Below are 15,665 nucleotides of genomic sequence, written 5' to 3' on the forward strand. Positions count from 1 at the left end.
CAAATTAGCTTGCTTCAAGTCTATTCCTGAATTTTTTTATTAAGTTGATCTCTATTACCAACTTATTCTTTGTTCAGAGATGTATTTACTAAAATGTAGACTCACGCAGTGCTTCTGGAAGCCTGTCTAGCAGCTTGGCGCTCTTTCCTTTTCTTGTCTGGTGGCTTGGCTAAGACTATTTCAATTTCTTCCCCTTCTATCTCCTTGCCATTCATTTCATCCATGGCCTACACAAAATTACAAAAATAAAATTTATTTTACCTGTAAAAACAGAACTTTAAGACATAATTATATAGACATACCCAATACAAAGTATTTATTTCCTTCAATCTTACCTTCTTATGTGTAAATTATATTGAAAACAAAACTAATGTCCTACTCTTATATTTAAAAAGCTGGAAGGACTTCCAGAGCCACCTATCACTGCTCCTTAATTCCAAATAACTAACCCCTCAAGGTTGAGCCGTAACAAAAAAGCAAATCTACATCTGGGAAATGCCGTAATTAACACAAACTTTCCAAGACTCAAATTTTAAAATAAAAACATGGCATTCAACATGTAAATCTGAAACTGCTCTTCCATAAAAATCTTAAAGATCTGAAAGACAAATGGGTTACTGAATGAGGTGATCAGTAAAAATGAACAAGATACTGACCAAAAAATGCCTAGGTTCCCCCCACAACACTTCACCTAGAACAGGCACAGACTAATGAAGCCTTGAGGATTCACCGGCAGAGCAGTAATCGAAAGCATCCTACCCTCTAGTCCTTTATCTGTGTTGTTCCACTGAATAGCCTCTGCCATACATCCAAGTTCAAGTAACTCAGTAACAAAATGTCACACCTCCTTGCCACAGCCTTTCTGCTTCCCTACACAATCTTTTCCGCTCTGGACAAACAGAATAAAACGCTCTATCCATAAAGAACATTCAGAGATTTACAAGCAACTAGACAAAGATGACCTCAGTCTTCCTCTACCTGCTAAGTGCTCCCCATGACCACGCACTTCACCTAAAGCAACTAAGTCCACAGAAGCTTCCCAATTGCTGACACATTTTGAAATTTCACAGACCTCTCTGGCAAACCCCCCTACCAGTTTTTATACTTCTTTTTAATTAGAGACGAGTTATTTAATAACAACTGAATGAGAAGCAATACTCAGAAGGTATAAATTAGTTATCCGTGTTTCATACCACTGGCAATTTCAGAAACCAAGCATTAAATTCTGCACTAAGCTGTGAATTTTATAAGCAATGCTGTCTCACTAATTAGCTTTCATCAAAAAGCAAACCATAAAATTCTAACTAATACAAAGATTCTATAAGGCATACTTTAAAGCAAATATCCTGGGCAGGAAACAGAAACTGCTCAAATTAGAGGGGGCCCCACTCCAACAGACCACGCCGAAGGAGGACCAGGCCTGAGTGAGTCACTTAGGATTCTCGACCTACCTTCCCAAATAAAAAACTTCTGTTAGGTGTTTTGTCTTCTCTCCCCAATTGGGGAAGGTGAGAGGAACAAGAAACTACCAATTCACATGGAAGATACTGCTGATCCACTATTGGCAGAAAACAGCGCAGGTATTCAGGTTTTCCTCTCTAGCCACCACACAAAATGCTTTCACACTTTTCATTACTATCATCAAATTGACTATCATATGCAAGAAGTATCTCTAACAACTCCTGAAACCAGCAACACAGCTAATACAACTAGAATTCCACAAATGTGTAAATTATATTGAAAACAATATAATTATTGTTATAATTATCTATTATTGTATAATTATTGTATAATTATCTATTATTGTATAATTATCTATACACTGCTCTGGTCTTTCACAGATCTACAAAGTAAGGTAAACAAAGCAAATGTAATACAATTCATTACCTATTTACCATTTACAGCAGCTAATTCCTACACCTTATAATATTTCCAGGGCATCATGCTATCAAATATCAGGCTTACAAAAACAATATAGAGATTAAAAATAACTTGCCTGAAGTCACAAACCCAGTTAGTAATAATCAGGCTTTGAAATATGAAATCTTACCTGTTACACTACTACCACTTCACAGATTATTAAAAGTAAGTTCCAGAGTTCGGCAAAAGCTGAAAACCAATTTTATTTCAGTTTTTTAAAGTCATTTTATGTGTTTAGCAAGTCTCAACAACAAAATTCAAATATCAAGAAGCAAAACTTCAAATTTCTACCTTAACAGCTGCTCCTCTGTCTTCAAAATGAACAAACGCATAATCTTTCAACTTCTTCACTCGTTCGAGTTTTCCAAATTCAGAAAATGACTTTTCCAATATTTCTTCTGTCACTGTAGTAGCCAAGTTTCTCACAAATAAAACCTTCACCTAATACAACAAATATAAAAAAAATGGCATTGGCTACTAATTTTTTGCTGAAGTCTTACATTAAAGTATTTCTTCCTAACTTCACCACAGGCTTTCCTTCTCAAAAACATTAAATAATAAAGGTGCATCACAGAAGGTATAAAAATTGCCAAGAAAATTATCATCAGTTACCAATTTATATAGATTATTGGTTCCTTCTCCTGCCCTGTAACTAGCACTGGGGCACCTGGGTGGCTTAGTCGGTTAAGTGCCTGCCTTTGGCTCAGTTCATGATCCCGGGGTCCTGGGATTGAGCCCCACATTGGGCTCTCCGCTCAGTAGGGAGCCTGCTTCTCCCTCTCCCTCTGCTGCCCCCACCTTGTGCTCACTCTCTCTCTCTGTGTCAAATAAATAAAATCTTTAAAAATAAATTCTAAAAAAATAAATAAAAATAAAGTACTAACACTGTGAAGAGAACCTTCAAGGAACCAAGAGATAATTATTAAGTTAATTCACAAATTTAATAGGTCCCTGAGTACCAACTGAAACAACATGTTTTGGGGTTTTGCTCCCTGCAGAACTGAGTAATTAAGCTAATTCTAAAGTTCATATGAAAAAATAAACAAGAAGAGTCAGAAAAAAAAAAAATTGGGAGACTAGCCCTACCAGATATAACAAACTATAATGCTTAAATCACTGAAACAGCATAGTGTTCACCTGGATAAAACTAAAAGTTGGGGGTGCCTGGCTGGCTCAGTCAGAGGGGCATGTGACTGACTCTTGATCTCAGGATTGTGAGCTCGAGCCCCACGCTGGGTGTAAGGATTACTTAAAAAAAATAAAATCTTAAAAAAAAAAAAAGTTGGGAAAAAAAAAAAGTTGGATTCATACCTCAGACTACATACCAGGGTAAACTCCAAATAGATCAAAAATTTAAAAAGGGGTGGAGATGGAGATGGGGAAAGTCTGAAAAATATTAAAAGAAAATAAAGGTGGGGCTCCTGGATGGCTTAGATGGCTAACCGTCTGCCTTCCACACAGACCCTGATCCAAGGGTCCTGGGATTGAGCCCCACTCTTCCTCTCCCTCTGCTGCCACTCCCCCGCCTGTGCTTGCCCACGTGCTCTCTCTCCCTCTGTCAAATAAATACAATATTGAAGGAAAGAAAGAAAGATAAAGATAATTCCTTTACATAACATTGCTCCAAGGAAGGCTTTATAATTTAGAAGCTATTATAGGGGTGCCTGAGTGGCTCAGTGGGTTAAGCGGCTGCCTTCTGCTCAGATCATGATTCCAAGGGTCCTGGGATCAAGGCCTGCATTGGGCTCTCTGCTCAGCAGGGAGCCTGCTTCCCCCTCTTTCTCTGTCTGCCTCTCTGCCTACTTGTGATCTCTCTCTGTCAAATAAATAAATACAATCTTAAAATAAAATAAAAGCTATTATGTAAAGGAGTGGCAGAATTCACTACTAGAAATAAATGGCTTTCACATGGCAAAAATGCCAGAAGTGGAGCCAAAAGACAAATGACTTCTATCACAAAGAGTTAACCTCTATTTTTTAAATATCAGATCCAGAAAATAAGAAAAAGCTCAATGGAAAACTGAATAAAAGACATGCAAAATTCATGAATACAAGGTTCATACAAAGAGACACAAATGGCCCTTCAACATATTAAAAACTTAAATCCATGCATAGTGAGAGAAGTAAATCATAACAGCTTTGAGATACACCATTTACCAGACTGGTAAAATCCAAAAATATTACAATTTTGACAAGGATGAGGAAAGTGGGCCTCTTGTATTTTGCTGGTGGGAGGATAAAACAGTACAGGGAAATATGGCAACATTTTACAATAATACAAAAATATTTTATAATAATTGCAGATGCATGTTCTCTGTGGCCCACAATTCTATCTCTGAGAATCTACCCTATAGCTATATCTGCACTTTTATCAACTGACAAGATACAAGCTCATTCACTATAATATTGTTACAATAAAAGATTAGAAACTCTGCCCAACCAGCTGAATACAATATAGCATACCCACACAATGGAACATTATGTAGCCATAAAAAATGAGGACATGCTCCAAGAGCAGATATGAAGAAACCACCAAGACACATTGTTGGTAAGACATTTTTTTCCTTTTTTACATCTCTGAAATGGGAATCCAACTTACAGTTAATGTGACATGCAAGCACTGTTTCAAAATTTAATTGGCAAAATTTAGTAACTTCTTACTGGTACACACAATAGTGATATACCACCTTAGAGCTCATGAACTAGGATACTGAATAAAGCACATATAGATCAGTGAATGCAGGTTACCTGTATCCATCATGTAAAAAGTCAGGAAAGTAAGAATACTCGTATTTGCCTGTATCTGTCTAAGGAAATACCACAAGAATAAACCAGAGACTACGAAAACTGGGTGTGTACTGGGAACGAGGGAACACAGTAGATGCAGCTAGGTAGAGGTTGGACTTTTTTTTTTTTAATATTTAATTTATTTATTTGACAGAGAGATACAGAGAAAGCACAAGTAGACAGAGCAGCGAGCAGAGGGAGAGGGAGAAGCAAACTCTCCACGGAGCTGGGAGCCCGATGTGGGGCTGGATCCCAGGACCCTGGGATCATGACCCGAGTTGAAGGCAGCCACTTAACCGACTGAGCCACCCAAGCATGCCGAGGTAGGACTTCTTTAATCTACACCTTTCTGTGTAATTTTGATTTTTGAACTAAGGAATTCTATTACCTATTCAAAGAAGAAAATTAACACATCCGGTGAATAAACTGTTTCCTCAGATAAAGGATATATGAATAAAATTATTTGGGGGAAGGTATTACTTCAAGGTGGGGGGACTCTACCACTGTCCACCTCCATCTCTACCCTCTTGATTTTCACAGTGTTGTCACAGAGGTCAAACTCAACATTATGCAGGCCTCTCAGTTGGTTCTTTTTTTTTTTTTTTTTTTTAAACTCAACACAGATCTTTTTTTCTTTTTCAAGATGAAACCAAAACATACGATATAAAAATTACTCGTTGAAAGTGTGTTTAAAACATTCAACAGAAAAAAGTCCCTTTAAGAAATATAGGCTCTTAGGTTTCGGTTGATTATAAAACTGACCCAACTTGGCAAAAAAATCTTAAATGAATTAGAACACTGATAATGTTAACAGCAGAAGGGTAGAGCACCCACCCTCCACTTTAGAAAACAATAAAGGAATCAATATTAGTCAATCAAATTTACTCAGTCGGTGTTACTCAAGTTTATAGAGTCCTCTTTTTCATTCTGAATGTTGTTTATGATCTAGGAAGAATAGTTCCTAGAATAAAATGTTGAGGTTTTCTAACCCTATAAAGTTTAGGATGCACTTCAATCTAAAAGGTTATTAAGAGGTATGTGAAAAGTGTTGAACAAATCACCAGCCAAACTACCTTCAGATTCTCTGTGAATTTTATTCACCTCTTATAATGTGTAATATATCTATACTGCTATTTTAAACATGTTTTTACAGAAAAAGCAATACAAACTCTACTGTTTCTACAAGGCAGTTCCAAAGTGTAAGGATGCTTAAGAGATTTATTCAACTCTAATAAAATAGAGGACATCCAAGTTCAATAGGTTTGCCCAAAGTCACAATTAATTGTAATAGAAGAAACAAATAGAATTAAAATCAAGTTAGTAAAAAATAAAAATTAAAAAAAATCAGAGCTATTTAAATTCCTAGTCCCTTTCCTTAACACAAATCCATTCAAGGAATACAAGGACACTGAGCAGCACATCTGAGAGCCTCTCTGGTTCATTCTCTGTGGTTCTTCTCTAACCCAAAGACGACTTTGCCTATAAAACCTGTTCACACAAGTATAAACTAGGGCTCTCCTCCAAACTAATTGGAGTGAAGAGGACTTGCTCAAAACCTGGAATAAAAAGCTTTAGAGGAAGATTTCCCAGTCTAGGAGAATTCAACTACCAATTTATGGTCATTACAGAGTTGCTGCCTCACCAAGAAGGGAAGAGACACACCAAAATACTCAGAAATTCACTAAGATCAGCAGAGATGCAACTCTGATGAGTCCCTTCAATTCCAACAGTCACCCGAAGGGAAAGCCTAACAATTGAGCCTCATGGCACCATTATTTACCAGGCAGGGATCATGGCAACAGAAGTATAAGGCTTAGGAGGAAAGTGAGGGCCTACACAGGATCTGCCATGCATATTTTGCCACCACCACACAAGAGCAAACACGATAACCCTCTGCCTTTCTTCATGGAGACAACAGTCTTAAGGGAACTTAATCAATAAATTAAAAAAAAGAAATAGAAAAATCAGCTATAAATCTAAATAAATTATCAACAGCCATGTAATAAAAGTCTTACTATGGTCAATGAAGACTGCAATTCATAATCTCCAAAAAACATTACTTCTGTCTATATTCAATAAGACCTCTTTTTTTTAAAACTCTGTCTCCTTCCTAGCTCCTAGCACTGAACAAATTCTCAAGGCTGATGGCCATACTTAAACCAATTTCACTTCAGTTCCTTTTGCACATTTAATCTCCAGGAAAAGGGATGATTAACAGAAATTTCTAGATACCAAGACAGACTGTTAAGTTTGGTATTAAAGCAGATTCTAGAATTAAGATCAAGAGCTATAAACTGTATTTATCATATAACTTTTAAAAGTTGAGCTTTATCGGAGTACAAAATTTAAATAATCATCTCACCCCCATCCCAAGCAACTGCATTTACCTTAGCCATGACTTCTGGATCTGGTTCTTCCACAGGGTCAGCCCATTCAACTGTAACTACATTTCCCCATACTTTTACTTTTCCACTCATCAGCCGGCGTCTGGCTTGTGCTGCTGACTTGTGATCCTCATATTCAAGGAAGCAGAACCCCCGATTCTTCTTTTTGTCATCGGGTTGATGATAGAGAATAACGTCCACCAAACCCTCTGTTAAACCAACAGCCAGATATATAAGCCAAAAGCATCCACCACACATCTAGCGGTCAGGCAGACCTAAATCCACTTGCCGAAGAGCAAAAAATATTGAAGAAGCCTCAAAATGATTCCCTAATTACCTATTAGACAATTAAATCAGCATTGTTAGATATGGATTGTGAAACAGTATTTTACGTTCCTTTTTAAATTTTTCAGGGTCCTGAGGGTACAGCCATAAGCAACAGGTCCAGTTACTGTATTCTGATATAGAACATGATACCATGGTTTAGAGTGTTTGCTATAACAAGACCTTACAATTTACGAAACCAAGGAATTTAAAAACCAAATTACTGATATAAATTCAAAGGAATTTACATTCAAACAAGTAATCATGACCAAAAATCATCCTTGGCTCTAACTTAAAAGTTACTGCTTTTACCAAGAATGAAAATGATTGCTGGGGCACCTGGGTGGCTCTGTTAAGTGTCTGCCTTCAGCTCAGGCCGTGGTCCCGAGGTCCTGGGATCATGCCCCACGTCAAGCTCCCTGCTCGGCGGGGAGTCTGCTTCTCTCTCCCTCTTCCTCTGCCCCTCACCCCCAGCTCATGCTGAATCTCTCATGCTCTCTCTCAAACAAATAAATAAAATCTAAAAAAAAAAAAAAATGATTGCTAAATATTGGTGTCCCTCCGGTCTTAGTCCTGTGTTCTCATCTTTCCACATATGTTGTTTCTAGGTTGTATCAGCTAGTCTGTACTTTTAGAAGCTATCTATATCCTTAAGAATGCTTACATTTTATTTCTAATCCAGACTTAAAGACATTTCAAATTTAGCATGTCCAAAATCACAGTTACCACTCCCCAAATGTGTCTTCTCTACTTCCCTATCTAATAAATAGGACCATCTCCTGGTTCTCAAGCCAGAACTTGACGACTCTTTCTTGATTTCCTTCCATTACTTTCTTTCCTTTACTCCCCTACTCAATTCAGAGCCCATCTACTTCTTTCCACCTTCACAGCTATTACCCTCGTCCAATCTTCTATCCAAACTACTGTAATAGCCTCAACTAATTGATTAACTTCTACTCTTAAGCCCCTCTAAACCATTACCCATATGGCAGTAGAGATAATATTCCGTAAACATGAAACAGATGTTACTCCCTGCTTGAGATCTTTAAACACTTTCTCATTCTACAAAAATTAAATCTAAACTTCTTATAAGGTCCACAAAAGCTGTGCCTACTTCATCTAATTCTACCCTTAACTCTACAGTAATTTTAACAACACTGGCATTCTCTCAGTTCCTATAATACACCAAGATCTTTCTTGCTTCGGAGACTTGGCATGTGTTGTTCTGCTGGAATGCACAGTCCTCTGTTCTTTGTCTGCTACATCCTCCTCATTCTTCAGGTCTTGCCCGAAATGTCATGTTATCAGAAAAGCCTTCCATAAACATCAAAACGGGGATAATAGCTATTCTCTAGCTAAGTATCTCTTATTTTGCTCTTCTCAGTGCTTACCACAATGTGTAAATATTTCTTTAGTTTTTTGTGTTACTCCTTTCCCAGAATGTAAGCTCTACAAGGGCAGAAAACAGATCTTATTCACCACTGTATCCCAGCGCATAACACAATGCCACCGCTTTAACAGGCACTGGACAAACACCTGCTGAAGGAATGAATACACGGGTAAGAAGCCAGAAAGGAGCCGAAAGGTAATAAAGTGATGAGGGCAAAGAACTGCGCCATTTGGAGCATGTGACCAACACGAGTGTGATGGAGAGTGGCAGTGGTTACAAAGTAGAACGCTAGAAAATCAAGACTTTGGAGTGGGCAGAATTTCTGGCAGCAAGATCCAGAACATGATCAGGATGTGGGGGGAGCGGAAATAGAGAACTGGAAATGAGGTGGTCATGAAACTAGGAGGCTAGGGGCCTGGACGGTCATCCGTGTACATGTTAAAGGTACTACAAAAATAAGTCAACTTAGGGCAGAAGAGAAAGACTCTGAGCCAAAAGCAATCTTCAATTAATGAAAGACTGAATCGAGACGAACAACGGATGACAGCATCAAGGGAGGAGAAAGGACGGTTTATCTGGAGGACAAAAAACCATGACTTTTATGAGGGGAAGTAATGGTCTAAATCAGTGTTTTTTAAACCATAGCTAGACTGAGTTGATCTTTACCCATGTTTAAGACAAATGAAATGGAACAGGAAAGATAACACTAAAATCATGTAAAATAAGTGAAATTATAAGTTTTGTTGAACTTTGTTTCAGTTATAAATATATACAGACCTGTGATGTAAAATGTACTTCTCAATCAATTCTATGGATTTAGAATCGGAAATTTCTAGACAAGGCAACAGGGAGGAGGAGGAGGAGAAAAACTCGCAGCCTCTTGGCCCTAAAGCACGCTGAATGCTGGGAAGCCTTTACTGAAGGGCTACCAGGCAAAGACTCTGGCAAAAGCTAAGGAGCAATGAAGGCACAGAAGTAAGGGGACATTCCAAGAAATTAAGGATATAAGGGAACATGGGGAACATGCTTAGACCAAACTACTGTAAAGCAGAAAGGAGGCAATTTAGACACTGAAGATTTGCATTTTTAGATTAATATACACTTCTCTTTCTTGGTACTTATAAATAGCACCACAGATTTCCCAAAACTAACTTCTACTAAATACATTTTTGTTTTACCTGTGACTTTACTGAATTCTTCCAGAATGTTTTCTTTAGTCTTATTCTTCGGAATTGATCCAACAAAAAGCCTGTTGTTTGCCACAGAAATGCACACTCCAAGGTGTTTACCAGGGCGAATTTCATAGCTGTCACACTGCAAGGAAGAAAAGAACCAGATACCCCACAACCATCCCAAACTCAGGACAATTGTCTCACTCTAAAAAACTCAACAATATAAGGTCAAACACTTCCTGCTTCACAAACTCACCAAGTTCCCTCACGCTTACCATTATAAAAATGTGTATTTTAAAACTTGTTACAGTCTCTCATCTTAGTTTGGTTCTGTTAATTTTCACTGCTCTTCTGGATATAAAGGACCGAGTTATTCACTATTTTTTAAAATACCTTATGTCATATTTCAATGTTATCTATCTGAAAAATTTTCCAGAGAATTTCAGAAAAAGTACCCAAGACTGATCATTCAGGATCCTTGGAGATAAAATTAGATACAGATAAGCCAAAAGCAAAACAATAGTTAACAACTAAGTATAATCAATAAGAAGAAATTCAGAAGAATTTCATATTCTACACAAAACACAGTATTCTAAATCAAAACAGGAAAAGTTTTAAACTGCACAGCAAATACAATACCTTCAAAATTATATGAAATGATAGGAAATTTTTAAAGGCTTTATTTAAATCACTATGAAGATAGTTTCTTTGATAAACTTCAGATTCCTTGACTTTAACATTACTTACCCATTAGCCTACTAAAAGATACATGATTATTAAAAAATAAAAATCACCTATAGGTTGCCAAAAATTAGGAAATGAAGCTTTGAAATTTTCTCAATAAGAACATGTTGGAAGGAAAAGTTCTTAATAAAAACTAAAATCTGGGTCAAGCTAGAATGGAACGAATTTAGAAGCGATTAATAGAACAAAAAGCCCTGGTGAAAGAGGTACCCATTCCAGAAGGCCTGAAACTAGACTAAGTGAGGCTTTTAAATGTCTGGAAAGAGCATGCAGAAACAATGACATGGTTATTTTAAGTTCCTGAGATGGGTGTACCAACACAGGTAAGAAGGTATTTCTCATATGCAGAACTGTTACAACAACTACTACTACAGCAGTACTATTGACTACTACATACAAAGGGTAAAAGAAAATTACTAGATTACAGAAGATGGACTAAAAAATCGTAAAAAAGAAGAAAGACTGAAGACAGAGAAGACTGGAGGGTCTGAAAACAAAATACAGAGAAGAACAGGCATATACTCAGACAATAAATTGTATGATTAGGTTGTGATAAAAATAAAAGTCTCAGATAATTTCCTGAACTGTGTCCTAAAAGTCCCTGTCACCCCGTTATGTCCCCCAGAATCCATCCCAGCTTTCATTACATTTTTAAGAATCTTGTCCTAAAGTTTAATAGTAACAATTCACATCTTTTTTTTTTTGCCTAAAATCCAAAGAGAGAATGGCAGAAGCCAAATATCAAATGAAACTTTAGATACTAACCAATCTAATAAGTAACAGAATTACGGGAGACTTTCTCAAACACATTATTTCTTGGATATTTTTAGTCTTTTTTACTTTTATCATCAGAAAAAAATAGAGCAAAGGTCACATATCAACTTTATCAACATCTAACCATGCCGAGCAAAAACCAAAGAAAACGAAACAAAGTTAACTGCGAACGTTTTTAATTGAGGCGGTCCGATCCGCCGCCAGACAGTGGGTGTTTATCACATACCAGCTTAACGGCCTCCTGTGCAGCTTCCTTCCCGCAGAAGGTGATAAACGCATACCCTCTGTTCTGACCAGACAGCGGATCCATCATAAGACGTAGATCCCAAATGGGACCAGCCTTTTCAAAAAGGGGTACCAACTCATCCTCATATAAATCTCTTGGTATTTTACCTACAAAAACCTGGGGAAAAAAAAAAAAACAAATCTCTGTATTAGAATCCCAATATAAGCATTTTAGAGGCACAAAGCCCAACAACTCTTCTTCTAAGAAGCTAGAGGCACAAAGATGGTTAAAGAGGAATGAAGACAATTTGAATCATTAGGAGTTAACCCTAATGTTTACTATAATGACCAATGGTCATTAACACAGAATAATATTCTATACTGAAAAACGAAAATGATTAGTAAGCATGTGCAAAATACCTCTGAATTGTTTATTTTTATAGTTTCTCTTTTTCTCACAAAAACATAGAATAAAGGATATATGTATATATCTTTGGGAAATATGATATCAGCATTTTTGTAAAAACAGTAATTTAATAAATACTAGAGTGGTCTTTCTCAAGTTTTCTCAACTCTCAGTGCCTAGGTGGCACGGTCAATGATCGTCCGCCTCTTGACTTCCCCTCAGGTCATGATTTTAGGGTCGTGAGACTGAGCCCTGTGATGGGCTCCACGCTCAGCGTGGAGCCTGCTTAAGTTTCTCTTGCCCTCTGCCCCTCCACCCCTCATGCCCTCTCTCTCTTTCTCAAACATATAAATCCTAAGGGGGGGTGCCTGGGTGGCTCAGTGGGTTAAGCCTCTGCCTTCAGCTCAGGTCATGATCCCAGTGTCCTGGGATCAAGCCCCGCATTAGGCTCCCTGCTTATCAGGAACACTGCTTCTCCCTCTCCCACTGCTTGTGTTCCCTCTCTCACTAGGTCTCTCTATTTCAAATAAACAAAATCTTAAAAAATATATATATACGTTATATATAAAATCTTAAAATAATTACTACAAAAATTATGTAATAAGGATTAAGTTATTATAAATATGTTAAACAATCAAAAACTTTCTCAATGTTTAATACTAGACCACAATTTCTTCAAGCTTCTACCACATAGGCAACAATAAAGACAATCTTGTACATTAAAACATTTGCAATCCACATGCAGTCCTTATTTAGATGCATTTATTTATTTGAGAGAGGAGGAGAGAATTTCAAGCAGACTCCCCACTGAGTAGGGAGCCAGACACAGGGCTCGATCTCATGACCCTCAGAGATCATTACCTGAGCCAAAACCCAAGAGTCAGACACTTAACTGACCGAGCCAACCAGACGCCTTCACATGTAGCCTTAAAGAGTAAGTCAGCGTCTGCATTTGAGATGAATTTTCTTTCTTTTTCTTTAAAGGTTTTATTGGTCAGAGACAGAGAGCGCACACAACCTGGACGAGCAGCAGGCAAAGGCAGAAGCAGGCTCCCTGCTGAGCAAGGATCCCAGAATCCTGGAATCATGACCTAAGCCAAAGGCAAAGGCTTAACCAACTGAGCCACCCAGGCGTTCCTAGAGATGAGTTTTCTAGTGAAACTCATCTACATCAACATTTCACATTTTGAAAAATGACTTGAATAATGAAACAGCAATCCAAAAGATGCCCAAATTATTACTGGATATTGTTTCTGAAGTTAAGCTCTATAACTGTGCTAAGACAATCGTTTTCAAAATACCTTCACGGCTGTCTGATAAAACTTCTTTTGAATCCCTAGCATAATTCTCTCACACAAGAGCTATTCAGTTCTTCTGTCTCCTTAAAGTCTCCAACCCTCATTCACTAAGTCATCCAAGGAGGGCATGTGGGAAGGTCAGTGGTTTTCTCATAGTCTTTCCTAAATTCTTTCCTTCTTCATACCTCAGAAAAAGAGATTTTATTTCCTTTCCAAGGTTAACTTCCTAATCATAACAGAGCCCATTTCTTCACACCACCTTCTCCTGGAAATAACTGCAAACTTTTCTTTGACTCTCCTATTTTGCTAAGTGCATCCTTCCAAACATGCCAAATCTTCCGTAACAAAACAATATGCAAACAAAGAATATTTACCCATTTATCTTTCAAGCACTTTCAAATGCTTTGAACACATGGCCATGTCTACTTTATTTCAATCACGCAGTTATTCAACCCGTCTACCATATCCTTAGTACTGTGCAGCTACGAAGCGTTAACACATCTAAGGCATTATGGGTGCAACATCCCAACAGAACTATATTTCTAACAAAAACTCACTCTGGCATCTACGCTCTCTCTTTAACCACAACACTGACTTCTTCCTCTAACACTAAGCTGCATCCCCAAATGGAATTCACTAATGGATTTCAAACAACTAAATTCAAGTCTTTTTTTCCTCACTCTCATCTTGCCTTCCTGGTAAGCGGTAACACTGGTGTTGCTGCCTCCTAAAAATTCTCTTCCCTTCAATTTTTAGAATCCTCCACTGGCCTGGTCTTTTTACCTTTTTTTCTCTATCCTTTCCACGGTGATTCTTCTATTCACCTAATAACAGTCTGCATGTTCCCAAAGTTATGGCTCTATCTCATCTTCCCTGTGCTTCCTTCACTTCCAAAGATCATATCCATTTCCCAGTCTATATCTATACAGTCATCTCTCACATCTACATCCTAAGACCTAATTTTATACTTCCAACTGCATTTGGAAGCATATCCTATTGGCTGTCCTAATTTTACCTCAAATTATCAATAAACAGTAATGTGTTTTCTTGTTTTTTGAATACAGATGTATCCATAGATATGAATGACTGTGGATGTAAATAGTACTAATAGTGATTTATCAATGCATGAGAAAACTGTTCTAATTTTATTCTTTTCCTTTAATTATATTTTCTAAATATTCTGTCACAGATATATTTTTTTAAGATTTTATTTTATTTATTTGACAGACAGAAATCACAAATAGGCAGAGAGGCAGGCAGAGAGAGAGGAAGGGAAAGCAGGCTCCCCGCCGAGCAGAGAGCCCGACGTGTGGCTCGATCCCAGGACCCAGGGATCATGACCCGAGCTGAAGGCAGAGGCCTTAACCCACTGAGCTCCCCAGGCGCCCCAAGATTTGTAACAAATGTTTTTTTCCAAAAATCAAAATGAGTAAAACCCACCCTTGTCAACCACTTCCTTTGATTTTCCTCATTTTTCTTGAGTAACATAATTTCTGCTGCTCCCTCCAGCCCCCAAGATGACCAAGGAAATAATACTTTCAATAAACAAAAATCTCAGCTATTTTGAATCCCTTCCATTCCTATCCATACCCAACTAAACTTCTACATATCGGCCTGGAGTTGTTCCAATAAATAATACCTAGCCTACAGAACTGACTTCCAACCTATTCATAGAACTTCTCCAAACTCTTCATGAGACAGGGAATTCAATATACCTTCAACTCATATGCCATGTATTTTTCTAAGTTCTAGAGATACAGTGAATACCACAAACAAGGTCTAAGCATTCACGAGGTTTACACACTACTGATAGAGACAAAGGTTAAAAAATATATATATGAGGGGCGCCTGGGTGACTCAGTGGGTTAAAGCCTCTGCGTTCGGCTCAGGTCGTGATCCCAGAGTCCTGGGATCAAGCCCTGCATCAGGCTTTCTGCTTGGCGGGGAGCCTGCTTCTGCCTACCTCTCTGCCTACTTATTATCTCTCTCTCTCTGTCAAAATAAATAAATAAAATCTTTAAAAAAAAAAAAATATATATATATGCTTTCAAGAGGTATTAAAGGCTTAAAAAAAAAAAAAAAAAAGCAAGCAAAGGGAATAAATGAGGAAGAGTGTTTTAATTGGAAGAGTCTCCCTAAAAAGGTTAAGTTTGAATTGAGACCTAAGGTAGAAAATTAAGTAAAAATCTGAAGGGGGGGGGGGGAATCTGAGGAAAGAGCAATCCAAGGTAAAGAACACTA

General features: G+C 37.7%; 1 protein-coding gene across 5 annotated transcripts in view; it reads right to left on the reverse strand.

Annotated features, from left to right (window-relative positions):
- Positions 1-15,665, reverse strand: part of HNRNPR (heterogeneous nuclear ribonucleoprotein R) — a 33,938-nt gene that overhangs the window by 1,318 nt on the left and 16,955 nt on the right. For 3 of the 5 annotated variants that reach the window (XM_059138471.1, XM_059138467.1, XM_059138469.1), the window contains 5 exons: positions 11,722-11,898; positions 9,982-10,119; positions 7,095-7,307; positions 2,212-2,361; positions 106-227 (listed from right to left, as the gene is read on the reverse strand). In XM_059138471.1, the coding sequence (XP_058994454.1) occupies positions 106-227; positions 2,212-2,361; positions 7,095-7,307; positions 9,982-10,119; positions 11,722-11,898 (800 nt within the window). The remainder of the gene's footprint in view (positions 1-105; positions 228-2,211; positions 2,362-7,094; positions 7,308-9,981; positions 10,120-11,721; positions 11,899-15,665) is intronic. The other 2 variants (XM_059138470.1, XM_059138472.1) reach the window with 1 other exon arrangement.

Source organism: Mustela lutreola, chromosome 10, assembly GCF_030435805.1.
Source record: "Mustela lutreola isolate mMusLut2 chromosome 10, mMusLut2.pri, whole genome shotgun sequence".
NCBI lineage: Eukaryota > Metazoa > Chordata > Mammalia > Carnivora > Mustelidae > Mustela > Mustela lutreola.